This window comes from Lasiodiplodia theobromae (genome assembly GCF_012971845.1).
Source record: "Lasiodiplodia theobromae strain AM2As chromosome Unknown scaffold_52, whole genome shotgun sequence".
In the NCBI taxonomy this organism is placed as follows: domain Eukaryota; kingdom Fungi; phylum Ascomycota; class Dothideomycetes; order Botryosphaeriales; family Botryosphaeriaceae; genus Lasiodiplodia; species Lasiodiplodia theobromae.
Window position 1 is genome coordinate 50552 of NW_023336533.1, and position 27832 is coordinate 78383.

General features: G+C 54.4%; 9 protein-coding genes across 9 annotated transcripts; 6 read left to right on the plus strand and 3 right to left on the minus strand.

Moving 5' to 3' along the window:
* Positions 1-701: 701 nt before the first annotated feature.
* On the minus strand, positions 702-2618 carry LTHEOB_11697 (Glucan-alpha-glucosidase; the record flags this gene model as incomplete). Its single annotated transcript, XM_035508481.1, has 3 exons — positions 702-1784; positions 1933-2373; positions 2427-2618. The coding sequence occupies 3 exons, from the start codon at positions 2616-2618 to the stop codon at positions 702-704; spliced, it is 1716 nt and encodes a 571-aa protein (XP_035365689.1).
* Positions 2619-3619: 1001 nt separating this feature from the next.
* On the plus strand, positions 3620-5425 carry LTHEOB_11698 (MFS transporter; the record flags this gene model as incomplete). The annotated part of the gene is made up of 3 exons (XM_035508482.1): positions 3620-3779; positions 3835-4203; positions 4257-5425. 3 exons carry the CDS (start codon positions 3620-3622, stop codon positions 5423-5425), a joined length of 1698 nt encoding a protein of 565 aa, XP_035365690.1.
* A 651-nt stretch (positions 5426-6076) lies between these two features.
* On the plus strand, positions 6077-7660 carry LTHEOB_11699 (C6 transcription factor; the record flags this gene model as incomplete). Its single annotated transcript, XM_035508483.1, has 1 exon — positions 6077-7660. One exon carries the CDS (start codon positions 6077-6079, stop codon positions 7658-7660), a length of 1584 nt encoding a protein of 527 aa, XP_035365691.1.
* Positions 7661-9724: 2064 nt separating this feature from the next.
* Positions 9725-10169, plus strand: LTHEOB_11700 (Major allergen Alt; the record flags this gene model as incomplete). Its single annotated transcript, XM_035508486.1, has 2 exons — positions 9725-10002; positions 10058-10169. The coding sequence occupies 2 exons, from the start codon at positions 9725-9727 to the stop codon at positions 10167-10169; spliced, it is 390 nt and encodes a 129-aa protein (XP_035365692.1).
* A 515-nt stretch (positions 10170-10684) lies between these two features.
* Positions 10685-16607, plus strand: LTHEOB_11701 (Cellular morphogenesis regulator; the record flags this gene model as incomplete). Its single annotated transcript, XM_035508487.1, has 5 exons — positions 10685-10784; positions 10858-10982; positions 11036-11185; positions 11234-15136; positions 15186-16607. The coding sequence occupies 5 exons, from the start codon at positions 10685-10687 to the stop codon at positions 16605-16607; spliced, it is 5700 nt and encodes a 1899-aa protein (XP_035365693.1).
* A 2162-nt stretch (positions 16608-18769) lies between these two features.
* Positions 18770-20015, minus strand: LTHEOB_11702 (uncharacterized protein; the record flags this gene model as incomplete). Its single annotated transcript, XM_035508488.1, has 4 exons — positions 18770-18944; positions 19027-19384; positions 19440-19530; positions 19587-20015. The coding sequence occupies 4 exons, from the start codon at positions 20013-20015 to the stop codon at positions 18770-18772; spliced, it is 1053 nt and encodes a 350-aa protein (XP_035365694.1).
* A 1283-nt stretch (positions 20016-21298) lies between these two features.
* Positions 21299-22866, minus strand: LTHEOB_11703 (Alpha beta hydrolase fold protein; the record flags this gene model as incomplete). The annotated part of the gene is made up of 4 exons (XM_035508489.1): positions 21299-21710; positions 21773-21911; positions 21963-22745; positions 22812-22866. 4 exons carry the CDS (start codon positions 22864-22866, stop codon positions 21299-21301), a joined length of 1389 nt encoding a protein of 462 aa, XP_035365695.1.
* Positions 22867-23439: 573 nt separating this feature from the next.
* LTHEOB_11704 (Kelch repeats protein) lies at positions 23440-25485 on the plus strand (the record flags this gene model as incomplete). The annotated part of the gene is made up of 1 exon (XM_035508490.1): positions 23440-25485. One exon carries the CDS (start codon positions 23440-23442, stop codon positions 25483-25485), a length of 2046 nt encoding a protein of 681 aa, XP_035365696.1.
* Positions 25486-26259: 774 nt separating this feature from the next.
* LTHEOB_11705 (Rhamnogalacturonase b protein) lies at positions 26260-27524 on the plus strand (the record flags this gene model as incomplete). The annotated part of the gene is made up of 2 exons (XM_035508491.1): positions 26260-27225; positions 27285-27524. 2 exons carry the CDS (start codon positions 26260-26262, stop codon positions 27522-27524), a joined length of 1206 nt encoding a protein of 401 aa, XP_035365697.1.
* Positions 27525-27832: the final 308 nt, after the last annotated feature.

Below are 27832 nucleotides of genomic sequence, written 5' to 3' on the forward strand. Positions count from 1 at the left end.
TACCCTCTAAAGTCTGCTCATGTGATGTTGTTCAATAGACTGCATGAACAGCAACAGGCAATGTCTGACACATGTATTGAAGCAACGATCCAGAGCTAAATTTTCTATTGAACGTTTTGGACTAGGCTTGATGCTCCGCGCAGAGTCGTTAGAGCCGAATATTGGGTCAAAGTGTCGGATCGCCAAAGGAAACATCGAGGAAAAAGACGGTTAAGATAGGTACCACATTACAATTGTTTTGTACTGAGACTGGATACCTGCAAGGGCTGTACGAAAGTGCTGTCATTTGGAAAGCAGCTCCACTTCCATATGAAGGGATGTGTAGACTCTATGAATCACAGAGTAAAAAGCCGTTTATAGATGCCAATAGAAGTCTGCGTTCTTGCTTCATGAGATGTTGAAGCAAACTTCGAGACTCAGTTTTAGTGTTAAATACTTCTCATGGATACTCGAGGACACTGTTAGCAGACACGATGGAAAATTAATGAAAGAGAAGATCAATTTGTTGAACAGGATGCTAGCTCCTTGCCTTATCTTCGAAGAATTGCCTCAACAATTTCTGTTCAATCCCTCTTCCTCAGGATGTAACAAGTGAGGTCTCCAGGTATCCAGACCTAGAAACGAAAAAGTCATAAGTCATGATGTACTGCTCTGTCAACGCCATCATCTACGCCATTCCTTTCTTGCCTTCTTTCTCTTCCTCACGAACCAATCCAGACCCTGCCCTCAAATGGCCTCAGCAGACCCTCAACCTCATCTTCATAATTACTAGCCACGAGCTTCTTTCCGGCCTTCCCAGGTACCTCGACCGGGACATCCTCTTCGGTGAAGTTCAGCGCCACCACAGCACTCTGACCCTTCCCCTTCTTCTCAAACACAAAAGTCTTCTCATTCTCCAAATCGTGGATCTGCACCGTTCCAAACACCAGGCTGGGCGCGAACTCCTTCCGCAAGCGCAACATCTGGCGCCAAAAAGCCAGGATGGAGTCCTTCTTCGCCGTCTCAGTCTGCACGTTGACTTCCTTGTAGTTGTCGTGCACACGCATCCACGGCTTGTCCGAGGTTGTGAAGCCAGCCTGGTACGACGCATCCCACTGCATAGGCAGGCGAGCATGGTCGCGCGCAAGGTGCTGCAGGGCAGCCTTGACGCGGGGCGCCGCCTCGCCATTGTACCGCTCCTCCATGAAAGCGGAGAAGTTCTTGCTATCGACGTCCTTGTACTCGTCGATAGACCAGCTCTCGGGGGCGTTGACCATGCCGATCTCCTGGCCCTGGTAGACGAACAGGGTGCCGGACAGGGACGACAGCAAGAGGGCCAGCATCTTGCCGCTGACGTCACGCAGCTGGGGGGAGCGGTCGGAGCCGAAGCGGGAGATGGAGCGGGCCTGGTCGTGGTTCTCGATGAACGAGGTGGTCCAGGCGTCGGTGCCGTCGATGATGTCCTGGGTGCGCAGCACGGCGGCCTTGAGTTCGCGCAGCCGCCACGCGCGGGGCTCCGTGTCGAAGCGCTGGTCGGAGCCGAAGCCGATGTTGACGACATCGAACATGAAGGTCATGTCCAGCTGCCGCGCGGAGGCCGACACGTAGCGCAGCACGTGGTCGCGCTCGTGCGTGTGCGGCAGCTCGCCCACCGTCATGGCGCCGTACTTGGACAGCACGTCGTTCATCTCGCTCAGGAACTCGTGCATGCGCGGCCCGTTGCAGTACATGGACGAGGCGCGTTGCCACGGCGTGTGCGGGTCGATGATGGCGGCGTCGGCGAAGTCTTGGTGCTTGCTGTACATCTGCATCGTGGTCAGTTCCATCGTTTGGACGGATTTCAATGGCAATTCAGACACAACAAAGGAACTTTGAGTGCAAGAGCCGCATAACGCAGCGGGTCAGGGCGGGTTGGAAGTTGGAAACGGTAATGTCCCAAGGAGAAGCACCCACATTCACAGTGTCAACACGGAAGCCATCAACTCCCTTCCGCAGCCAGAATTCCATTGCAGACTCATAAATAGCGGCACGGGTCTCGGCGTTCTCCCAGTTCAAGTCCGGCTGCTCCGGGCAAAAGAGGTGCAGATAGTACTCCTGCGTCGCTTCATCCCACTCCCAGGCACTGCCGCCGAAGTTGCTGCGCCAGTTGTTCGGCGGCTTGCGGTTGCCCTGCGCGTCGTACTTGGCAGGCCTCCAGACGTACCAGTCGCGCTTGGGGTTCTCCTTCGACGACCGCGCCTCCTTGAACCACGCGTGCTCGTGCGAGGTGTGGTTCACAACAAGATCGAGCAGCACACGCATACCGCGTGCGTGGGAGGCCTCGATGATGCGCTCCATGTCCTCAACCGTGCCATATGGGGGATAGACCTTCTCATAGTCGGAAATGTCGTATCCCTGCAGCGTGTCAGCATGGTCGTGTCAGACGGGCGAAAAGGGTTGTTGCTTACCATGTCATACTGAGGGCTGTCGTACATGGGGCTGATCCAGATTGCGTCAACGCCAAGAGACTTGATGTAGTCGATCTCGGACAAGATGCCTGGAAGGTCGCCCAGGCCGTCTCCGTTGGAGTCTTTGAAACTCGCCGGGTAGATTTGGTAGATGGTGGCATTCTTCCACCAGGGATGCTCGGTGATGGTCATGATTGGCTGCGTTCCTGTTGGCGTTTGTGGCGTCCGCGAATCGGGAGAGTTTGCGGGGGAGATAGTCTGGGGTCCGGGGTAGGGCGAGATATCGCGGGGCTATAGCTGAAGCAGCCGGAGCGCCGCGGCGAGGCTAAGCAAGGACGAAGGATCAGGTAAGACGTCCGGGGAAGCGTGGACAGTAGTGACGCACCCGGCAGGTCGGGAAGCGTGATGGAAAGCGCGACTCGGCAGGCACCAAAGGCAAAAAGAGGAGGGTGGCTTGATCCTGATCAGAGTCGAGTGGCAGCACCTCTTTATGCCTAATGCTGTTGCTGGCCGGAATTGGGAAACCGTGGTGCTCCGCACAAGAGATGCACAACCGCTCCACCGTCGCATGTTTGATTTACGCAAACCGGAAGCTGCAGAGGAAATCCAGGGCGGAGCGGGGTTGCTGGCCGCGCTGTCATTGGTGCAATGTCGGCCCGACATGGGTTCGGCTCCGAGCTTTCGGCGACGGCAGCTGCGATTCGCCCAAGGTCGGACCGCGCTGAGGGGAACACCCTTTCTCCACGCTCAATCTGAAAATCTGGGGTAACTCCACGCCAAGATCACGGCACATTCAAGACGATCAGGCGGCTCTTTCGATGCGTGCCGCGTCCTCCCGTCTTCTGCAAGGCTTAGCGGCCAAGTCTCCGGATATGGGCTGCTTTGCTGCACAATTCGCCCAATGTCGGCCCGCGCTACTTTCTCCAGAATAGGGAGGCGTTTTTAGCCTCGCTCCCGTCCTTCTAGAGCCTTGTCGTCCGGTGGCGAGCCGCATATATGGGCTCGAACTCGGTTGTGCTACCCTAACACGGCAGACGTCGCTAAAACACCACGCGCCCGGCTATATAGTTCCCCGGATTCCTCTGGAACTGCATTGATTCCTGCACTCCGCCAACTACCACCTCCCTACTCTGGTTGAGCGCTATCTAATCCTCCTATCTGTTGCCCACTGCAGCGGGACTCGATCCGTCAGCATGCAGACTGCCAACCACACGGACGCTTCCGAGCCAAAGGTCGTGGCCATTGACACTGACCAGGTTCGACGCATGTCAGTGAACCATGATCATCTCGAGCATCTGGCTCGCGATGCCGCCAATGCCACTCATGCCGAGCGACAGATGACCCTATGGCAAGGTCGGTACCATCACACCATGAAACACTTCACCATCGTCTGACGATGACACCACAGGTCTCAAGACCTATCCATACGCTGTGGGCTGGTCCATATTCTTGTCGACATGCATCATTATGGAAGGATTCGACAAAGTCCTGATCAACAGTCTTTTCGCCTACGAGCCTTTCAAAAAGGCCTTTGGTGTCCAGTTGTCCGACGGAACCTACCAGCTTACTGCCGCATGGCAGACAGCTCTCAGCACTGCTTCCTTGATCGGCGAGATCATGGGTCTCGTGGTCAATGGCATTGTGGCAGAGAGATTCGGATACAGGAAGTCGATGATTGGAACTTTGATTGCCGTCATTGCCTTCATCTTCATTGTTTTCTTCGCTGAGAACGCCATCACTCTCGTTATTGGTCAGATCCTTTGCGGAATCCCGTGGGGTGAGTTTCCGCCGTGGCTAGTGTTTCACTTGGCTTAGACTGACCAAGCTTAGGTGTGTTCCAGACCATCACTACCACTTACGCTGCCGAAGTCTGTCCCGTTGCCCTCCGCGCCTACTTGACCACCTACATCAACCTTTGCTGGGTAATCGGACAGTTGATCGCCTCTTCGGTTCTCCGTGGAATGCTCACCCGGAGCGATAAGTGGGGTTACAAGATTCCGTTTGCCCTGCAGTGGATCTGGCCCATCCCAATCATCATCGGCCTATGCTTCGCTCCTGAGTCTCCATGGTGGCTCATCCGCAGAGACCGCCGCGATGATGCTAGGAAGGCACTCATTCGTCTTACTTCGTCCGACAAGGACCCCAATTTCAACGCAGACGAGACGGTTGCCATGATGGAGCTTACCAATGAGCTCGAGAAGGCCAACTCAGTGGGCACCTCCTACAAGGACTGCTTTAGAAAGACGGATCTGAGGCGCACTGAAGTGGTTGCCTGCACCTGGGCCATTCAGACGCTCTGCGGCGCCAGCAGCTTCATGGGCTTCTCCACCTACTTCTACCAACAGGCCGGCATGAGCACCGACAACAGCTTTACCATGTCCATGGGCCAATACGCTCTTGGTGCCGTTGGCACCATCTTCTCGTGGGCATTGATGGGCTGGTGTGGGCGCCGCACCTTGTACTTCAGCGGCCAGATCGGCATGTTCATCATGCTCACCATCATCGGCTGCCTTGGTATCATCTCCCGCAGCAATACTGGCGCGCAATGGGCCATTGGCAGCTGCCTCTTGGTGTATACCTTCATCTACGACGCCACCGTGGGTCCCGTTTGCTACTCGCTCGTCGCTGAGTTGAGCTCCAACCGCCTCCGCGCGAAGACGGTTGTGCTTGCCCGCATCCTCTACAACCTGACCAACCTCATTACCAACATTATCACCCCCCGCATGCTCAACCCTTCGGCGTGGAACTGGGGCGCCAAGGCGGGCTTCTTCTGGGCGGGATCGAGCTTGATCTGCATCGTCTGGACGTACTTCCGCCTGCCGGAGCCCAAGGGCCGCACGTTCGCTGAGCTGGACGTGCTGTTCGAGAAGAAGGTGCCGGCGCGTAAGTTCAAGACTACCGTCGTGGATCAGTTTGTGGCTGCCGGTAGGTCTACAAGCAGCTCATCGATGGAGAAGGAGACGCTAAAGGTGCAGGTCGAGAGGGTTGATCACGAGTGAGAGAGATGAGATTACGACGAGTCAGCTGAAGCGATGATCTGATGAAGTTCCGAGGCATTTTGCATTTTTCTTGTTTCTTTTTCGCCCCATAATATATATTACTATAGTGCTAGTCATAGTGGGTCCCACAGTTCCACATCTCTCCATCCTACTTTTTATAATCTACATGTGAAAGTGTCTGTGTCTTTACATCCACTTTCACATGATGGTTATAAGTGCGTACCTCCGCAGTAAGACTGGGGTGACTCGTGAAATGCGTCTGGGAGAATAAGAATCCTTTGGAGCCCCCTCCGCAGTAGTGGGTTATGCGGTCCTGACAGCACCGTTAATTCCGTGCGGCCTGGTTTTCGGTGATCAGCCCCGATGTGGCTTGCAGGGAGTAGGGAAAATGTGAAAACTTCGCATGACTAGGCGTGCTAGACCGTTCGAACCGAGTGTCAGGAGACGAAAGGTTTTCCAGCTGCAGAAAGGTCAACACCAATTGTGCAAGGCACAGCCGAGGCCTTTCCATGGCGGGTTAGCGTAGTGCGGGAGCAGCCCTGGGAAGGAATGCCAAGGATGACGCGCGCTATTTAATCATCCCCCCAAACGCTTTTCTCTTCAACACCACCGCCCGGGCCCGCTGTTCTCTCTGCCCCACATGTGTCAATCATGGATGCCGCCGCGGTTGTCAGCCAACGACGTTCCCAGCAGGCCTGCGATGCGTGCCGCCGCCGCAAAGTCCGCTGCAACGGCCAACCCCGCTGCCAGCAATGCTCGCACCTGAACCTGAGGTGCATCTACACCAACTCCAATCGGGGATCATCGAGGAAGCATGCTCAGGGGAGAGGCTCTGTCATACATGCCTACAGAAAAAGTACCAGCAAGTCTCATTCTCCGAACACGCCTCTCGAAGTCGCCCCTGCTCCAGCTGCTCCACCCACGTCTGCTTTGAGCCCGACCTCAGCTACTTCTCTCGCCATCTCTCGGACATCTGCCACAGGGCATCCAGATCCTTCATTCTTCCTGGAATTTCTTCCTGAATACCTCTCCGACGTCTATCCGGTGAGTCCGGTAATCACCGAAGCCGATGTTCACGCCTGCGTCCAACGCATGCACACCGACAATGAGGCCATTTCTTTCCTGTATATATTCGCCGCTGTCACCATAAACCTGGCAAGAGTCGACTTCCTCCAGTGCATGCCTGGTATCCGGGAACAAATAGCAACACTCGTCCAACGATGTTTCGACCACCGACCGCGGTTTAACATCGCGCTCAAGCCGACCCCTTTGCAGGTCATGACCAGCATCTTCATCGAGATCTGTCTGATGGGCCTTCAGAAGACGGACCTCGCTCTCCTTCACCTGCGCGAGGCCCAATCTCTGGTCAAAATGATGCACATCGAGGATGCCGAGCTCATGAGCAGCTTCAGCGCCCCTGAACGTGCCAAATGGCAACGCGCCTACTGGGAATGCTTCATCCATGAGCGCTTCTCCGCACTGACGGACTGGGAGCCGGTAATGCTGGATCCGCTGCCGAGTCTCCCGGAGCACGATCCCTTGATGTCGCCGACGATCCAGCATGGCTGGAACTACATCATCCAGACCTTCCTCCTCATCGACCGCAAATTCGTCGACTTCTGGCGCGGCGACCGGTCGCAGATCCCGTCAGAGTGGATCAACAGCAAGCACCGGCAGCTGGACGACGAGCAGTGGCCGCGGTCGGAGCTGGCCCTGCTGCCGGCCATGCAGCAGGCCGACATCCTCATCACGCGGCAGTGGCTGCGCACCATGCTGTGGCAGATGGCCATCTCCAGCATGCTGCTGAGCATCGACCCGGCCGAGTCCGACGTCGAAAACGAAGCAGGCGGTGGCGATGGCGGTGGTGGTAGCAGTCACTTGTCGCTTACGATGCCACTGCGCCTGTCAAGCGAGCTGCGCCTGTGCATCACGCACCTCTCGCCCCAGGCCGTCGGCATCCACGGCAGCGGCATCCTGCACAAGCTCTTTGAAATCACGAACTCCATCCTCGACGTCGTCATCAACCTGCCGCAAGCGCCGACCGAAGACACGCTGCAGCGCGTCGACGATATTCTGTTTTTGAAGAAGTTCCTCTTCTCTTTCCCGCGCATCGACCCTAAGCATAAACGCATTTTGAACCAGAAGTTCGAGAAGATTAAGGAGCTGTATCCGGGTATGGAGGAGATTCAAATGCTAGTCGCGTCGCCGCTCAGCACGGTTGCTTCTTGGGAGTAGGTCGTTCTCTTTCGTACATTGTATTAATCTTCGCACGGTGGGAAGCCGAGGGAAAGCATATACGGGCGGCACTTATGAGATATCCAAATGTACCGAGATATATGTTCCTGAATGAACAATCATGATCCTTCAACCAAATGCACTGTTGTCAGACGCCTCTGTAAGCAGCATTGCCTCACGCAATCGTAGTAAGGCTCACGGAGAGTTCCGAGTGATTTCTAAGACTGACACTATCCTAAATTACCCGGTGTAAGATAGATTCCCTGCTCTCTGAGTTGTCGGAGCAAATATTGATGGGGCCGAAGGTAAGTGTGAATCCAGACTGCGGGGACATCAAACAACAACTTGGGATGCCACGTATGTAAGCGGCGTCACAGCGTCCATCGGTTCTGGTGAAGCTCGCGTGCGCTTTCCTGATAGCATCAGATGGCTTAATCGGTGATTTCGGGCTATAAGAGTGAACGCACGGCCTTTTGAACCAATTGGGCGGGCGACTTTGGTTCTTCTACTTTGGAACCATAGGGCTTTTGCTCCGGTTCAAACTGCCTGGTGCCTGCCATACTTGATGATTGACTAATCAGTCCGACTTGCATCTACCGCTTTCTCAACTCTTTCTCAGTCGATGTCGCTACTTCAGCTTCAAATAGGCAACACCGTTGAGTTACGTTCGTGACACACCAGAATGACACATCTTCTGTCTTGACGTTCCAGATTAGGTTTGATTTGTGACCCCTGAAGTAACTCCAGAGGCTTCTGCTGAGCAATAGGATTCTCGATGCTGTCGACAGCCAGAGACAGCAATCTATCGACGTTGGGCTGCCACGTTGTCACGGAGGAGGATTGTACGTGTATATGTATTATTCCCGGGCGCCCTTGCGTAGGCGTAGCAGGGGGCAGAAAGGCGTCCCGGCAGCTTTGTGGCGAGGTTTTTTCGTATTCCTTCCGTCTCCTCCCAACGAATCATTCAATTGATTTTCTACAGGCTCTCAGAATTTTATCACCGCTTTGCATCAGCTGGGCTGTAAATAAGAGACGGAGAACAAATATGCTCCTCACATATGCCAGTTTCCAAGAGTCGAACAAAGAATACTGATCGTGAAGAACACTGCTGTCTCAAGATGTCCTACGTAAACCTCCGAGTGCTTAAGCTCACAGGCGGCTCAAGCTTATAGGCCAAACCAATGAGAGATGGGGTAATCCGCAGCTGGGACCACCTATAGGGCAGCAGCGGTGAGCTTTGACCATGGGCGGTGACAGAATAGGAAATATGAGCGGCTAATTTAGCTGTACTTCGGTCAGACCGAAAAGCATATGGCCGGACATGATCCGTTACCCCTATTACGGGGAACCGGTATAACGTGGCGATGCCGATGCAATGGACATCAAGACGACCATGGCGCTACAGATTGTTGAGAAGTGTCGTGTCTGCAAAGGAATGTACCGGAGAAGCTCGTAAAAGGCGGACCTGCCAAGACGATACGTGCATTGCTGGCTGGACGAGTGAAAGACTTTGAAGGGCCTTTGGATCTGGCGAAGGGACGCTAGATGTAATTTCCCCAGACCATGTGACGGGGTCTGGTAGCGACGTTTGCCCGTTTTAACGTTAGCCGCCCGCAGTCGTTGAAGCCGTCAGCCCTACGAACCCTACAGCCTTGTCTCGTATTGGCGTTCAAGCCAAGATCGTCGATCGTCATGCAAACGGTTGGCTCCTGCGATCCAAGCCACCGCAGTTCTCGGCCATACTTCGTATACGAGGGCTGTCCGCCTTGGAGCTTAGGCGCTGACGTAGGCCCCTGCGTTTGTCGTGGCCGCACGCATCAACCATGTACAGCGAGGCCAACGGCAATGGGTCGATGACAGGCACAGACGTCCCCGCCTCACAACACCACCGAGAGCATTCTCACGCTAGTCTCTCGTGGGGGAGCTCTGAGGGGGGCCTCAGAGGGTATAAAGACCAGCAGTCGTCCGTTGCAATCCAGTCATCACCACAGCTCAACTCTCCAGCACATCCTCCAAACCAACACTCGCTCCACCAACCAAACCAACCCTCTTTCAACCATCAAAATGCGTTTCACCACCGTTGCTGCTTTCCTCGGCGCCGTCGCCACCGCCACCGCCGCCACCACCGAGACCGTCACGGTCAAGGACCTCTCCATCCGCGACAACGAGGGCATCCAGAGCGCCTCGTTCAAGCTCGCCGAGGCCAACGTCGAGTGCTCTGACGACGGCACCGAGCTGAAGGGCGACGGTGTTGCCGCCTGCGGCGAGACCAAGTACCGCTTCGGCCTCACCGGCGCCAACAGCCAGTACAAGTTGACCGTCTACAAGGAGCTCGGCACCGCGTAAGTGACCTTTTCATCAACGCGAAGGGCGAGTTAGCTGACAAATTTGTAATAGTTTCGGTATCATGGGCACCGTCGATGTCCAGCCTTACTGCCACGCTGGCGGCAACGGCGCCAACGACTTCGTCTGCACCCAGGTCTCCGACATCACCGTCACCCTTGCTTAAACGACTCTTTGGAATGATAATGGGGGAAGCTGGAGGACATGAAATTGAAAGCATAGCGATTTGAGACAAATAATGAATAATTGTTAATCGCGCATGTTTGCCTGTGCCTGTTTGAGAAATGGAAATCGGATAATCGGAATGAAAGTGACGCATTCAGGCGGAATAGAAAACGTGTCCCTCCAGGGTCTGGCGTTTCAAGACGGTCGTAGCATTGTGACCAGAATAACAGCCGGAGGCATCCGCGGCAATGGAAACGGCCTTTGGACGACGTCTGGATCGAGTCTGGATGGCTGGAGTTGGGTGTCGTGTTTGAGGGGCGGAGGCGGGCGGGCGGTGACAGCAGTGACGAGCGGGCAGGCGGGACCCTGGCGGCGGGTGCCAAGGCCGGTCGGAGTTGACGCGTGGGCTTTTCCCATAGAGCTCTCACAAGCCCGCGGCCGCGACGACTGCGCAATGCGCCGAGCTGAGCCATGAGATGATCGCTCCTCCCTCCCTGATGCACCCACCTGTGAACCATGTCGCTTGATCCGCAGTCGCAGGCCCGCGCTGCCTCGCCTTCCAGCTCCGGCCGCCAATCGCCCGCTGTCCGCTCGCCTCGACGCCCACTCGAGGACGGTATGTACGTCGCGCGCCGGAGCTCCACCAAGCTTCGCGAAAGCTCTCAGACCCCGCTCACACATGCCTGCAGCTCCCGTCAAGAAGGACAAGGCCTTCCGCCGCTACGAGTCCAACGTTGAGCGCGCCCTCGCTCTGTTCGACACCCCACAGCAAGAATGGGCTGACTACATTTCCTTTCTGGGGAGGCTGCTGAAGGTACGCAGGACTACGCCACCGCCTGCGCTGCTCGGCCCGCTCACATGTTACAGGCCATCCAAACACACCCCCAAGATGTGCCCTACGTTCCGCACAGCGCCACCATCGCAACCCGCCTAGCCCAATGCCTGAATCCTTCGTTACCCTCCGGCGTACACCAGAAGGCCCTCGAGGTTTATGCCTACATTTTCTCCATTCTCAAGGTTAGCAACTACTCTGCTGCCTGGCGAAGCATTGGCTCACAGTTCTAGAAACCTTCCCTTGCCCGAAACCTCCACGTCTATTTCCCCGGTCTCGCATCCGTCCTATCCTTTGCCTCGCTCTCCGTCCGACCTGCCTTTCTCTCCCTCATCGAGACCTACGTCCTCGCCGTCGACGCGCAGGCGCTAAGACCGGCCCTCAAATCTATAATACTGTGTCTTCTGCCCGGCTTGGAAGATGAGACCGCCGAGGACTTTGAGCGCATCCTGCAGATCGTGGATAAGCTGAGGTTTACAATAAGTGGAGATGAAGGTCGCAAGAATGACGGTGCGGGCGACGCCCAGGATTCCTACTTCTGGCAATGCTTTTTCTTGGCTACCATTACCAACGCTCCCCGTCGCCAAGGAGCCCTCGCATACCTGGTTCGAAGACTGCCGAAGTTTGGAACAAAACAGAGGCGGGGCTCTGTGGCCACCGTGGATGGAGATGATGTGCCGGCCGAGGCACTGTCTCTGGCTGCGGAAGCTGCAATTGCACCTGAGCCGGGATTGCTGATCAGGTGCTTTGCTGCGGGTCTTGCCGACAGTCAATTGTTGACTCAAAGAGGATACTTGGATCTCCTGGTTAACTCATTGCCTTTGCATTCTGAGGTCCTCCAAGTACGCATCGATGGCAAGGATCTAGAAAGATTAGTCTCAGCCGCTGCCGGAGTTGTCACAAGAAGGGATATGAGTCTGAACAGAAGACTGTGGTCATGGTTTCTTGGGCCTGACCCTGGTACAGATGCAGACGGAGCAGATGGACCGGCAGACCCCAAGAGCCCTGTCGTAGACGTCAACTCACATCACGCCGCTTACTTTGCAAGATACGGCTTGCAGGCTCTCACGAACGGTATCATGACAATGATCAACAGTCGCGACCAATCGCCTGCAGCACGTGCAAAGCCTTTCCGAGTCTGTCTTTCCCTCATGGATCGCTGGGAGGTAGGCGGGCTCCTTGTCCCGTCTGTGTTCCTACCATTGCTCGAAAGCGCTCGACGCTACGGTGAATCCACAAGCAAGGACAACTTCGAAGAAGTCCTGCGTAGTGCCAGTATCTTCTTCGATGGCGTGGAGAGTGGACTCATCTGGGGCAAATTGTTCGAGCTCCTGGACGAAGCCATGTCAGGAGGTACCAAGTCTCAGGACGAGATCTTGCAGAAGTTGAAGCTCGCCAAATTCATCATCACTCGTTTCAACATCCGGGAGGAAGAGATGTTACTTCACCATATTCCTTTGGTAGCGTGTGCTACACTCAAAATGCTCAACGGCACTCCACCTTCAGCCAACGGTCAAAATGAGACGGAACATTCCATCTTGACAACAAAACTGGACATTGCGGACATTCTGGTCCAGAGTATACCTGACCGCGCACTCGCTGACAAGGGTTCTGCAAATGGGACGGAGGCGAAGGGCACGCCCACCACTGAACTTGTGCGAGCATTCTATAACGAGCAACAAGGCAATCTCGAAACGAACGGTGCTCCTTGCTCGCCGGTCCAGCTGAGGGACTCTTTATTGCAAGACACGGTAGCATTTTTCATCCACTCTCTTCGCGCCAGCAAGTCAGACATCATGAAAGAAACCAGCACAAAGCTGCTCTCTGGCATCTTAACAAAGGTCTCTGATACAAGTGTTGTCAGCAGCATCGATCTGTTGACGGCATTTGAAGAGTCTATCAAAGTGGAAAAGCCCCGTGGTTCTGAGCCCTCTATACCCTTCTCTTCCATCATTGCGGTTACAACAATAATGACGGCATTCCAACCTAGCAACGTCTCACCCGGCTTCTTCCCAGCAGAGCGTATGCCAGATCTTGTGAATTCCTTGGTGGTGTCGATATGGTACTATCTATCCCCGTTCCGACCGAAGTACCACGTCGAGGCAGTCAGGTGCTTATGGCAGCTCCAGGCCATGACTGCATCAGATCATCTCGTTGAAGCTGCCGTGACTTCATTGATGACTCAGGCAACGAGAAGTACCACCAAGTCTGGTTCAACAGATGCGGCGGATGCTGGTCGCCGCTTGGCAGTACTTTGGACCCACACGATTCACGAACAGAACCAACAAGCACAGAAACCCAGCAGGCTTTCCAGACGAGTAAGCGGATTACCCGTTCTGACCGGCCTCAATACCCTGGTAGGCGGCTACCAATCAGTTTTGACTCGACCGCTCTTCTTGCTCCTGGACGCTCTGGCAGATGAAGGCACCGAGCTCTTCTTCTACGTCCGGACCTGGCTTCAGGACCTCCCCAGCTTAAATCGTGTTTTCGATATAATAATGTCTCACCTTCAGACCCTCCACTGCATCAAATACCAATCTACGAATCAGCTGGAGGCGTCAGCCGCTCGACCACCTGTCTTGATAGACGACTCGAAAGAGTGTCTGTATCACATGCAGCAGCTGCTTAACATCTTCCGGTGGTCCTCCGACCATACTTGGGTCGTCCTCTCCAAAGACTACGTCCCAGTCGTAGATCCATCTGCGAACGAAGAGCAGGACGTTACGTTGCAGAATCTGCTAGTCCGCATCTGCATGCGCGCGCTTTCAGTTTCAAGCTTGGCAAAATCCACCGGATCAGAACCGCATATTGATGCTCTGTACCGAACAACTATCACAACCATCCGTGCTATCTTACTAAACCCTTATTCTCTGCCGCTCAAAGATCTTGAGCTGGAATCGTTCCTCATGGCCCGCCTTCAATCTGCCAGCCCGTCATTGCAGTCACTACTGCTCGAAGCCACGCTGGCTGCCCTTCAACTCCGTTTGCGCGCTGCGGTACCGACATCCCCTGTGGAACAAAGGATGTCCCGGGACCGTACTGAAAGCATCCGGGAGTCAGTTGAGAGGGTTGCGGAGGAAGAAACTACTCCTATCATCGCTCCGCCACCTCAGTTGGTCGAGTGTCTCAGAAGTGGGTTCTCGTCTCCCTCAAGCCGACTGGTTCTGGATGACTGGGTCAAGTTTCTGATCGAAGTCTTACCGCTTTTTGCGGACACAATCTTCCAAAACTTGCTTCCTTTGGTCGAGTGTCTGTGCAAGCAAATTCAAATGACATTCGGTCAGCTTAAGTCAACATTCACCGAGTCCATCCACCCGAATTCGATCTCACCGGAGTCCACGCTGATTGCACTGATGAACGGGTTGGAGCAGATCTTGGCAAATGCTCACCAGAGACTCGTTCTGCAGGAAATGAAGGTCACCACAGTGAAAACGCCCGAGCAACCTCAGGGCTTCTTTGGCAACATGGTTTCCGGTGTCTTCGCCAATGAACCCAACCAATCTAGAGCAGTCACCGCGAACAGCAGGCTCACTGTCCTTCTTTGCTTCCAGGATACTGTGCGTATCTGCTTCGGAATCTGGTCCTGGGGAGGCTATGGCCAGTCCAAGAATGATCACACATCTCTTGCATCGTTCGGATATACATCGCTCCGGATGAGAAACAGAGCCCGACGTATCCTTGAGCACTTGTTCACGGCGGAAACGTTAGAGTGCTTGGAGACGTTGGCTGTTGTCTGGTGCCGGTCTCCTCCAGCAAGTCAAGAAGCGAATGCCGTCATGAGCCTTCTCAATGTGCTCAACGGATCAAGCCCCAAGCACACCACTCCTGCGATATTCAATGCCGTCTACAGCAGAACGAATCCCAACGCTCTGGATCCGCACCGAATGTCGACCTTGACTTCAGACCTTGCCGATACCGATTTGGTCGCGTTCTTGGTAGACTACACAAAGTCACTCGAGGACGATGCTATGGACGAGATCTGGCCGGACTGCTTGACATTCCTGAGAGACGTTCTGGCCAACCCTATGCCGCATCGTCAAATTTTACCCGCGTTGCTGGAGTTCACTTCTACACTTGCGGAGAAGGTCGACAACACAAACTTTGGCGAGCAGCGTCGCATGCGCCGCGACCTTGGGGTAAGTCTGATCAACAATATGCATAGCTTTTATACTGACAAAGTTCCAGGATCTGTTCATGCGTCTGTTGACGGCTACCTTCACAACTCGTCCAATGGGGTACTTCCAGGATACTTCTTCAGCGTCTATTGACAAGATTCCTGAGGAGAATGGCAACTCTGCTACCAGGTCCTCAGATATTGTCACCGTTTTGGTGTCGATACTTCCTAAGCTTCCTCTCATTCTCGTGGACAACGACAGGATTGCGAATGCGGCTACGTCCATCAGCACCAATGTCATTGGCCCGGCGTTCCGGGCAAAGGCTTTCCCTGAGACTGTCTCGCCTCTCTTGCTGGACCTCATTTACGAGTTGACACGCACTTCTTCGCTTCCGGCTGCCACCAAGGCTTGGAAACGTGATATCGAGGCTGCATTCAATGACAGCAAGTTCTTCGCCACCGAAACAAAGCTTGCACTGGAGAAGTGGCTGCCCGTTCTCCGTATGTGGAGCCAGAACGACAAGGACCGCATGCCTGAGCTGCTCTCCCGCCTCAGTGCTCCGACCACAGCAGGAATCATGTTCGGTGTGGGCGCAACGAGCGCAAGACTTGAGGCAGACCGCAAGACTCAACTGAATCTGCGCAGGATGACCATCCTCATCCTCGCCAACCCCGAAGACACATACACAACCAATTTGGGCAGTATTCTGGAGAAGCTCACTGAGCTACTCACTGCAACGCCCGCGTCGTCCCCCTCATCGGCCACACGCGCCGACATCTTCCTCCTCCTACGTGCCATCGTCCTGCGCATCTCGCCAGTCCACCTCGCGCCCGTCTGGCCCGTCATCACGTCCGAGCTCACCAACGCCATCGCCTCGGTCCTGCCAGACGACAAGGAGCAGCACGAGCGCTACAACAACCTGTCGGTCCTCCAGGCCTGCAAGCTGCTCGACACGCTCGTCACCATCTCCCACGACGACTTCCAGCTGCACGAGTGGCTCTTCCTCACCGACACTATCGACGCCGTCTACCGCCCCGACCTCGACTGGCGGCCCGTCGCCCTCGTCGACGAGGTCGCAGAGGCCTTGCAGGAGCGCCAGGCCGCCGCTGCCGCGACTGCAGCCTCCTCCTCTGATGACCCTGCCTCTGCCGGTGGCGCTTCGGAAGACGCTAGCTTGCTCAGCCCGACGACGACGGTTGGGGGTAGGGCGTCTGGCGGTGGTGCGCTCGCGGATAGCGGTGATGATGGCAATAAGCGTCGCTCCCTACTGCAACCTGTCCTGCGTGCTGCGCAGGAAGCGGGCGTGTTTGGCGACAGCGCGGATGCGAAGGCGATGGGGAAGATGGAGTTCGTGCTCAGGGTTGTCAGGCCGTTTTTGGGCCAGCTGAGTATCTTGGCGTTTGAGGAGACGTATAGGATGGGGTGGGTGGATGTGGCCGAGGTGGAGGGCGCGGTTGTGGTGGATGCGTTTGATGAGGGGGGGATTGTGTGAGTGGATGTTATTTGTATAGGCTAGGGTTGAGAGAGCAGGGAGGGAGGGGTGGTGGAGCTTTTAGGTCGGATTCGGAGAAGGAGGGTTGATGTGATAGAGGGAGTGGAGTGAAACGGGTTGTGTACTCTTTTGATGTCATGTGTTAGAATTCATGGAAGATTTGCATTGTCATCCCGTGATTCGCGCTGCTTTTTGTTTTGCTGCAGGGACTTTGTACACGTGTTGATGGACATGAATGGGCAGGCAGATGATATCGGATGCATGTGGTGCTCCTTGCATGTAGCTTGTCGCTTATTAAAAGCTTTGAGCGGCTCGGTTTGCCCTGCTTCTCTTTAACAACCGAACGTTGAGCCTTTTCTTGTGAAAAGAACCAGCGAAGATTGACTTGCTGGCCCGCTCTTTTTGCCTTCCGTTTAAACTTCCTTCCGTTCCTCTCCTCTCCATATGCCATAGACTCCTCATCGAAGGTGGGGGAATGTTGACACCTAGCGCTTCGTGCAACCCGCGCTGGTCATCATCAAATGTTCGTGCTGTTTTGCATCATCGGCGATAGTTGATGTGCTCCATTTCGTGTAAAGCCGGTGGATTCGACGAACGCCGCTCGGTGGCGTGGCGGCAAGGACAAAGCAGTAAAGCATACGGAGTTGCATATGACACCGCGGAAGCCAGTGGATTTTAGCATTTACTCAGTTACTCCCACAGTAGCACCAAGAATAGCTGCATTTACCACTGTAGAAGCTCTGCTGTCGAGGAAAAGGGGTGGAGCGGTGTTGAAGCGAGGCTTTCATGCCGATGCGGGGGGCTTCGTGCGGGAGGAGGTAGTTTGGTCCCGTGGCTTGGGAAAGATGGCTCGTGGTTGGCCGAAGCAGCTAACCCGCTGGCAAATGGGCAGGTGGATACAGTGCTGGGCCTTTGTGTGAATCTATAAAACCGGTTGGTTCTGGGGAAATGGGTGTTCGTTGTGAGCCGGTGCGTCGAGGAAACTCAAGATAGCCGTGGCAGCAAGAGAATCCTGGCATTGTACCAAGTGATATACTCCGCTTGGAGTCTCCCGTCTCTTGAAAATGATTTGGAGAAGCCCCTTTCTTAAGTGAGGTAGTTGCCGAGTTTGGTAGAGATATTGGTGGTGATAGGATGCTCTATGAGTCAGTAGTGCTCCACAGCATGAGGCGGAAATGATCATGAGTGTTCTTGGGTTTGGCCACTGGTCATGAGGCTCCAAGGTTCGGTTCTGCGCCGAGACAAGAATGTTATCCACGCGGACGCACGCGCAAAGTGGTCGCCATCCGTTGTGTGAGCTTGGTACTAGGCTGTGTTATAAACAGACTAGAGGTTTTCCAATGTGCCCACAATGTAAGAGTGGTTAAATACATGCGGCAACTTCTTTCTCGTATCCTGTTTCAGCTGCGGCACTTAGTAGCAAGTCAGCTGTTAGCACTGCCGCGAGACCATAGCTGGTTTATTTTAGATCTGGAATCCTAGGTTCACTAGATTAGCTACATATTAATGTATCTTTTCAAACGATTCATCCTCGTTGAACACACCACCGCGCAAGATTCGGCTCAACAGAGCGCTCCTGCAAGTGGAATGATAACTTCGAAGCAATACTGGCACTTGATTTTCCCTGCCTTTGCCTCCTCTATGCACGAGCTTAAGAGCCGTGAAGCTGACAAGACTGTCGCAAATGGCTTAACAGTTCTATTATCTCAGTCAATGCTCCTCTACGTCATGAAAAGAGAATCATGCAGAGCAGTATTCAAAGTTGATGACAAAGCAAGGCCTCTATTTGATATCTGATGCCTAAACATATCTGAAAGCCGCGAGAGGTGCATATTCTCCAAGAGCGAACGGGAGTATTACTATTGGGTGGTTAGGTGCATAATGACTCTTGTTCTAGTGACAACCCTGAGTGATTTCAATTGTGCAGAGCTAAACGTGATTATGTTTTTATACAACCTACCCTGGCCGGTGAGACATCTGGCTGATCACATGAGCAGTAGTTTTCCATTAGCTCTGGCCTTGTTCTAAGGAGAATTCATTGGCAGCATATTTATTTAGTTGGGCTCGTATTCTTTAATACGCGATGAGAAACAATCGGATGCACGGAAAGCGAGTACCATTTTGGGCTACTTCTACATATGTTTGTACAAAATGGACTGTATTCAGAGTTTGATGACAACCTTCCCAACATGTTTACCGGAGTACAGGTATTGAAAAGCCTCCGAGGACTCGTCAAAGGTGAAAACCCGGTCAATGATAGAAGTGAGCTTCACTTCCCTTTGCTCCAGGAATGTGCAAAGTGCCTCGAAGTCATTTCTGGAGCCTACTGCGATACCCCTAAATTCTCAAAGTCAGTTGCTGCGTGGGTCCTGTGAAAGAAGAGAAAAGAACAAAGGAGTTTGCAAAGGCTTAAACATACTGAATCTTCGCGGCCTTGAACATGAGGCCAAGAAGGAGAGTACTCGGGTCCCAGTCGGCATTCAAGCCTTCAAGGAAGCCGACACAGGAGACGGTGCCGTGCCTTTTCCGCAGCGCTGCCAAGTCGGAAGGCAAAGAAGCCGCACCGGTGTTGTTTATGACAAAATCTACCCCTTTGTCCGCTGTGAGGCGCAGCGCTTCAGCAGCTACATCTGTGTGCTTCTTGTAGTTGATTCCTTCAACACTGGAGCTGAGCTTCTTAATGGCCTCGAGCTTCTCATCGGAAGAGGAAGTGATGATGGGTTTGATTCCGGCTGCAACGCAGATCAGAAGCGCGAACATACTGACGCCGCCAGTGCCTTCATTTGCAGTAGTCAGTAAAGCAATATGAGGATCAAGTAGTCGCGATCATACCCTGTAGCAAAGCGCTAGAGCCATCTCTCACACCCTTGAGCGAATTCAACGCCGTCCAAGCTGTCACACCGGCACATGTGATTGTCGCGGCCTTTATGCTCAATCAGCTGATTTATAGCCAGGCAATTCCACCGAGACTTCACTTACCTCCTCCCAGGATAGATGCGCCGGCAACTTCACCAATACTTTTTCTTCAAACACCGCATACTCCCTCAAAACACCTGCAACATCGCCACCCAAAGCTGCCAATCCAATGTCGTCATTGTCCTCCAAATGCGCCACGTTGAACGTAGGCGCGACGCGATCGCCAACGGCAAATTTCGTCACCTGCTCCCCGACCGCAACAACCTCTGCGGCGCAGTCGGATGCAGGTATACCTTCTGGTTCGACGGGCGCGGGGTAGCGCCCTTCCTGCAGCATTGCGACATCGCGGAAATTGAGGGACACGGCACGGATGCGGATGAGCACATCGCGCGGACCGAGAGATTGTGGGACCTTTTCGGTGGTTTGTGTGATGGAGAGTGGATAGTCGCCTTTGGTGCGGCGGAAGGCGCGGTATGTGTCGGGTATGGCCATGGTGGAGGAACGAAACCAATTCAGAGCTCTGTCGCTTTTAGCGGAGCTTCCGAGCGCTGGATGTAGGGTCTGATCCGCGGATGGTGGCCTATATATCTATATCCGAGGCTAGAATGCCTAGTTACATCATCAAAGTCTAGTGCCCTTTTTGTGCGGCGGTTATTAAGCCATGTCAGACTTTTCGTCCGTTTTAGTCCGCGGTAGATCTCGTGCGCTTGTAGCTTTCTCTGACTATGGGTCGCATTAAAACACATTTTCAACCTGGTCTCGTTCTTCTTTGAGTAAAGCCCACTTTTATCCTCTCTCTCTCTCTGTGTCCTGCAAAGGACCCACACTGGCTGCCGTCTTCCTTTCCTTTTCTTTTGCCCCCATTCTGGATGCCCTCCAAACGGACCAACAAAGCGGTACTGAATATCAAATTGCGCCTACCACACATCAGAAAATACTATACCTCATCAGCAACAAGACATTTTGCTGCTTCTCAGCGACTGTGTTCATGAAGATCCTTGTCTGCTAGCTCAGAAAAGAAACGGCCAGTGTAGCTTCTGGCGAAGAATCGAAAGTGGCATGCAGCTCATCCAAACAAGACAGGCAAGAAAGTGTGGTATCGAGTTCTTGCCTCGCCTGGTAAGATTACTTAGCATATTTAGTGAAGGGAAGTGGCGTTGTAAAATGAGGAGATGGGGTTTTATACGTCCATTCCACCGCCAGGCGATTAGCACGTAAATAAGCTGAATAAGTCTAAACACGGAACATAAGCTACAACAGTTGCGTATGTACTTTTCATGAAGTTCGATTATAGAGCAGATAATTCAAGAGATAGGATACTAACAATAAAATGTGCTTAAAGTAAAGAACATCGGGATTAAGAGTGAGTTTACATTCATGACTACGTACAGCATAGCGTTGTGTCAGTATTAACAAATGATGCTGATTGCACATGGTCATTGATGGGCTACTTTATTAACTTTCAACACTGGTAGAGTGTATTACGCTTGAAAATGTGACATGCATCTTGCTATGCCTAGTTGAATCGAAGGAGCTGGATTGGCTGTAAGTAACGCACACTGCACAAAGGCGGCACAGTGTGATGGAACAGACATCTTCGTAAGAGCTTGGTATAGTAGCACTAGTGAATAGACGTAGATTGCTTTACGGTATATATACCAGTCGATCTAAGCAGCCACTCGCATCACATGCCTGTCTGTCCCATCTCAATCTTAGAAACAAAACCTCAGAGTCTCCAGACATCTACCTATATCCCACCGCTCTACGGCACGCGCTTAATCAATGACATCGTCCCTCAAAGCCCAAATATTCTTCCACACATCATCCATCTTGCTCCTGACCGCATCGTGATACATGACATTCGTCACAAACGTCTTGCAGCCCTTGATCTTCTTCGCCGTCTCGGTGCTGAAGTTGAAGTCGACGTACATGTCCTCCATGTACACGGCGGCATAGGTCGGCACCTCGTTGCGGGCCAGCTGTTGCTCGTCGTACAGCGGCGGCCACTCAGTTTCGGCGGCGAGCTTCTCACCGACGTTGGCCAGGGCGCGCAGCTCGGTGTAGTCGGTCAGCATCCACGGGAAGACCATCTCGCCGGTGAAGAAGAGGGGCGAGTCGTCGGTCTTGTCGAGGGAGAACTCCTGTAGACCTTGTTGGACACGGTGTGCGGACCAGTTGGATGGTTTGCTGGTGGTTGGGTAGTGGATTAGCGAGAAGGGCTCGTCTAGGTGAAGGTGGGGCCTGCTTACCCTTGGCAGTAGATGGGTTCGTGGAGGATGGCGTAGATGATGTGATCATCGAAGGGCATGGTCTGCTCGATGAGGGAGGTGGTGGGGCGAGTGAGGTGGCCGAAGACGGAAAGGTCGTTGGAACAGCGCAGGACGAGGTCTACGAATACTGGTCAGTATCGGCTTCATACGCCGTGTAAAAGCAACTTACCATGGATCATGTCGAATCCGCCGTGGAAGCCAAAGTTGATTCCCAGCTGCATGAACCTCCTCGCTGATAAACTTCCCTCGCCGGAAAGCCTCACAGTGCTATCCCCGAACCTTCTCAGCAGCTTCACGATATCCTTCACTCTCTTCACGTCCTCCGGATATTTCTGGTAATACGCCTCATTCCGCTCTTTCAACTTCCGGAACGTCCGCGCATACACCTCATCCGGATCGCTCACCAACGGCGGCAAGCCTCCAAAGTAAAACGCCTCCCTCAGACCCTCGGGATAAAAGCTCAAATACGTCGTGATGCAAAACCCGCCGAAGCTCTGGCCCACGACACTCCACTTCCTCTTCTCCTCAGGCCACCCCTCCGTCAGCGCCAGCCTCACAGCCTCCGCATCCCTAACAATCGAATCCGCGCGGAATGACTTCAGGTAGTTAGCCTGGGTGTCGTCGTCGCCGCGCAGACCGAGGGTGCTGGCCGACACGGGCGAGCTGAGTCCAGTACCGCGCTGGTCGAGCATCAGCACCTGGTAGCCGCGGTCGAGCACCTGCTGGGTCCAGCCGACGTCCTGCGGCGAGCGGCACCCGAAGCCGGGCCCGCCCTGGAGGTAGACGAGCCAGGGGAGCTGCTTCTTGGACTCGTCTTCCTCGCTGGAGCTGGTGGGGTCCGCGGGCTTTTCGGCCTTGCGGGCGGAGCGCGCGAAGAGCCGGAGCGGACGCGAGTCGGGCTTGTGCCAATGCGTGGGAACTTCGAAAAAGTACTCGGTGATTTTGAGTTTGCCTGATAAGAACTTGGGGTTAGTGTTGTGGTCGATGCGCGGCTTGGCTGATGATGGGTGTGGCTTACCGGACACGATATGTGAGCGCTGCTCAAGGATCTTGGCGGGGGATATCTTGATCATATTGAAGATGCGTTGCGAGAAAACTGACGAGGCTGAGAATGGAGGAGATGGTGAGTGGAGGTATTGGCGGGGATGTGCACTTTATTTCGGAGTTGGTACCAGTCCGAACACGCGATTGAGAGCGGCGTTTGAAGTGCGGCACGTGAGTTGGCAAGCGTTTGGTGTCTGGTGGGTCTGCCGAAGAAGGTCTTAGCTGGCGGGCGGTCGTTGGTGGTGGTTGGAAGAGGTGGGGTTGCCGGCGTTGGGGCGTCAGATCAGTGCGACATGGGGCGGGATGCCAAGAGCGGAAGGCGAGGGGCGGCGGGGCGGACGCTAAAAATTTGGACATCGCGGGGCAATTCGACGCCCACCACACTTCCGCCTTTACTTGCCCGGCTTCGTCCGTGAGGCTCCTCCCTCCACACCCCTTCGCTGATCTGCCCAATTTTGGTTGGATATTTACTCCAGTCTTGGGGCAGGACCGCGCTCCTCTCATCTGAACTCCGTCATACTTCGCTGGAAAGCGTGCTTCAAATTGCTGTTTTTCACCTCTTGATCTCCATATTTCGCTATTTCTTGTCTTCTCCGCCCATAATGGCCAAGAAGGACAACAAAGCCAAGAAGGCCGAAAAGAAGGCCCGCACTGCCGCCAAACAAGAGAAGAAGGCCGGCAAGAAAGAGCAGAAGCATCAAAAGCGTGGCAAGGACGCCGATGACAGCGATGCCGAGGACGTTGACCTTGACGCCGTGCTCGCCGAATACGCCCGTCAACAGGAGCAATTTCTCAAAGTCACTGAGACTGTCAGCGAACCGCCAAAAGCCAGAGGCTCATCGACACTGATCGGCTCACCCACCAACGACAACGAGCTGTTCCTCTTCGGCGGCGAGTACTTCAATGGCGCCCTCGCCCATTTCTTCAACGACCTCTTCGTCTACAACATCAACCGCGACGAATGGCGCAAAGTCACCTCACCCAACTCTCCACTGCCACGTTCCGGTCACGCCTGGACGCGTGGCGGCAACGACAAAGCTATCTACCTCTTTGGTGGCGAGTTCTCCTCGCCCAAGCAAGGGACTTTTTACCACTACAATGACTTCTGGCGCCTTGAACCCTCCTCGCGCGAGTGGACGCGTCTGGAAACCAAGGGCAAAGGGCCGCCGGCCCGCAGTGGGCACCGTATGACCTACTTCAAGAACTACATCATCCTCTTCGGCGGCTTCCAGGACACCAGCCAGCAGACCAAGTACCTCAACGACGTGTGGATCTACGACACGGCCAACTACCAGTGGCACGAGCCCAAGCTGCCGGCTGTGGGCCAACGCCCTGACCCGCGCTCCTCCTTCTCCTTCCTGCCCAGCGACAGCGGCGCTGTCCTCTTCGGCGGCTACTCGCGCGTCAAACAGGCCGCCAAAGGCGGCGGCAGCGGCAAGGGTGGTCCCGCCAACCGCAACGTGCTCAAGCCCGTTGTCCACCAGGACACGTGGTTCTTGCGCATCGTACCAGTCGAAAATGCTCTCCCCAAGGTGCATTGGGAAAAGCGCAAGCGCTCAACCAACGCGCCGAACCCGCCGCGCGCGGGTGCAACCATGGCCTTCCACAAGGGGCGTGGTATCATGTTTGGTGGAGTGCACGATGTTGAGGAGAGCGAAGAGGGAATCGACAGCGAGTTCTTCAACCAGCTGTTCGTCTGGAACATCGACCGCAACCGCTACTTCCCGCTCGCGCTACGCAAGCCACGCGCGCAGCCGAAGAAGGCAAACGCTGGGGAACGTGGTGGAAGGAGGGGTCGCGGGAAGGCGGATGAGGAGGAGCTGCTGCGGAACCTGAAGGCCCTGGAGATGAGAGGTACGCTAGCAGGTGCGGATGAGGATGGCGACCTTCCGGCGCAGCTGGATGGCACGGGAACGCCTGGTAGTGGTGAGGAGGAGGACAAGCCCGACCGCCCGGAGAAGACAGTCATGTTCGAGATGCCGCACCCGCGATTCAACACCGCGCTCGCGGTGCAGGACGACGTGCTGTACATGTTTGGCGGCACATTCGAGAAGGCAGATCGCGAGTTCACGTTTGACGAGATGTGGGCGATTGACCTGGGCAAGCTGGACGGTGTCAAGGAGATCTTCCGCCGTGACCTTGAGGACTGGCTGGGCGAGGAGAGTGAGGACGAGGACGAGGATGAAGATGAGGATGAGGAGGACGAGGAAGACGAGGCTATCGGCAGCGATGAAGACGATGTTGCGAGCACCGCTGCTACTTCGGTCTCTGCTGCTCCGTCTGCGAAGGAGAAGGATGCGGATGAGAGCGCTACGGCAAATGAGAAGCACACATCCGCTTCTGCGCTTTCGGAAGATGGTCTCCCGCACCCCCGGCCTTTCGAGTCACTGCGCGATTTCTACGCACGATCGACGAACGAGTGGCAAAATGTTATCATCGACGAGCTGTCACGGAAATATGGCGGTGATACGAAATTGCCGAAGGAGATCAAGACGATGGCATTTGAGCGAGCCGAGGAAAAATGGTGGGATTGCCGTGAGGAGATTCGGGCCCTGGAGGATGAGCAGGAACAGGCGGGTATCAGCGAGGTCGTCAGTCTGGCCGATAGGGCAGATGTGGCTACTGGTGGAGCGGGCAGAAGGAGGTAACGCTAGCCCGGATGAAAGCAGGGATTTTAAGAAATTGAAAGGTTTGACGTTTCACTGTTCAACCTTACTTCTGATTCATGTTTACGGCAAGTGACAAGTATACAAAGCTCTACTCATCTATGTGGGACCCGAAACAGATTTTTCTTGACCAACGGCATATGTTTGCTGGGAGATCCTTCAGGTATAGCACCTCAAACCGAAGGCTTATTCACCTCACCTACCAGCTGGATAAAATACATCTGTCGGACCACCGGGAGCTCGGGCGAAAATGGGAGTTGAAGACGCGTCGTCCTCAGTATCTTCAATTCGACCGTCTCCTCATCTCTCTTGGAATGTTCCGTCAATTGAATTTGCTGTGCGACACACGACAACGGATGTGTCGACAGATCCTTCTCCCGATGGGACTTGATGCGCCGAGGATCCCGAGCCGACACGCGTGCCCGCGAGTGTTGGTCCCGAAGATCCCTGCCTCCTTTAATTTCCCCCCGCTCCAAATGCAGAACTGACGACGACAAGGACGTTTCGAAGATCCACATTGTGTATACATGAGTTCCACAGGTCCGATCGGCCCATTGGTTGCGTCTTCTTGTGGCGCTGAAAGGAGATCTTCAGTAAATATAGAAGAACGTTTCGGGAAGTATTCGAGCGCCTCCTTAGATCACCCCACATGCAGTAGTTCAACTTCCTGTAAATCAGCTATAAATGCTCTATAACACCTAGCCAAGACACCTTCCAAGATCATACCCCACTCGCTTCTTCCCGCTATCTGCCAAGATGTTGGCTTGCATTCCCTCCTTTCTCTCCCTCCTCTTCCTCGCAGGTTCAACCAGTGCGCAACTGTCCGGCTCGGTTGGCCCTCTCACAAGCTTTGCAACCAAAGCAAGCAACAAGGTCTGCGACATAACCGACTACGGTGCGGTCGCAAACAGCACCGAAGACGTCGGTCCAGCCCTCGCCGCCGCATGGGATGACTGCAAAGAAGGCGGGCTGGTCTACGTGCCGCCGGGCACGTATGCCATGGCGACATGGGTGAGCCTGACGCACGGCAACGCGTCGGCCGTCCAGCTCGACGGCACCATCTACCGTGACGGTGATGACGGCGGCCACATGATCTCCTTCCGCGACTGCACCGACTTCGAGTTTTTCAGCGGCAATTCCCAGGGCGCGCTGCAGGGCTACGGATACAAGCTGCTGCAGAACGGCGAGTACGGCGCGCGGTTCCTGCGGTTCACCGACGTGAGCAATTTCTCTGTGCACGGCTTTGCCATGGTCGACTCGGCGAGCTACTACTCGGTGTTCGACTCGTGCTCGAATGGCGAGATTTACAACATCATCATTCGCGGCATCCAGATCGGCGCTACCGACGGCGTGGATGTCTGGGGTGAGAACCTCTGGGTGCATGATGTGGAGGTGTCGAACGGAGATGAGTGTGTCACGGTCAAGAGCCCCGCGAAGAACTTCTTGATCGAGAGCATCCATTGCAATCTCAGCGGCGGCACTGCCATCGGATCTCTCGGAACAAACACGAATATCTCAAACGTTCATTACCGTAACCTGTACATGAACCAGGCCGACGCTTGCTACCTCAAGTCCAATGGTGGTAATGGAACAGTGAGCGACATCATGTGGGAAAACGTACTGATTCACGGAGGCGCGTATGTGCTGGCTGTGAACGAAAACTGGGAGTCACGAGATGAAGATTCAGGCGATGGAGTGCAGATCAGCAACTTGACGTTCAAGGTATGTTTTTCAGCATCACATACATACCGAGATGAAAGCAGGCACTGATTCATATCTAGGACTGGAATGGATTCAACACCGACAACTCTCGTCCTACCATCCGCATTGAATGTGCTGACGAAGTGCCTTGCTACGACATCACCCTTGACAACGTCAACCTCTGGACAGAGGATGGTGACTACGTGACTTGGTCCTGCCAGAGCGCTTATGGCGAGGGCGCGTGCTTGCAGGATGCTGGAGACGACGTTGAGAACCTCGCATCCTACTCCACTGCCCAGACGGTCACCCAAACTCCGTGAGTTGTTCCACCCTTCGAGATCTCCGACAACAGTACTGATGCCGGTCATGGCAGTGATTACTCCATTCCTACCACTATGCCTAATGATCATACTTCCGCCTTCCCTTCCACAACGTCTTTCACTATCCCACCAGTGCCGACTACTTTCTTTCCGGGCCTGCAGCCTAGCTCATCACTTCTCTCATTGGATGGAGCTGGCGGAGTGAGCAGCAAGCGTTAAAGTGTCCTCGCAGGCTTTTAGAGAGGCGCTGGCGGTGGTATGCGAGGAAAAAAAAAAAGTTCGTGTTCATATTAAACAATTCTCCATTA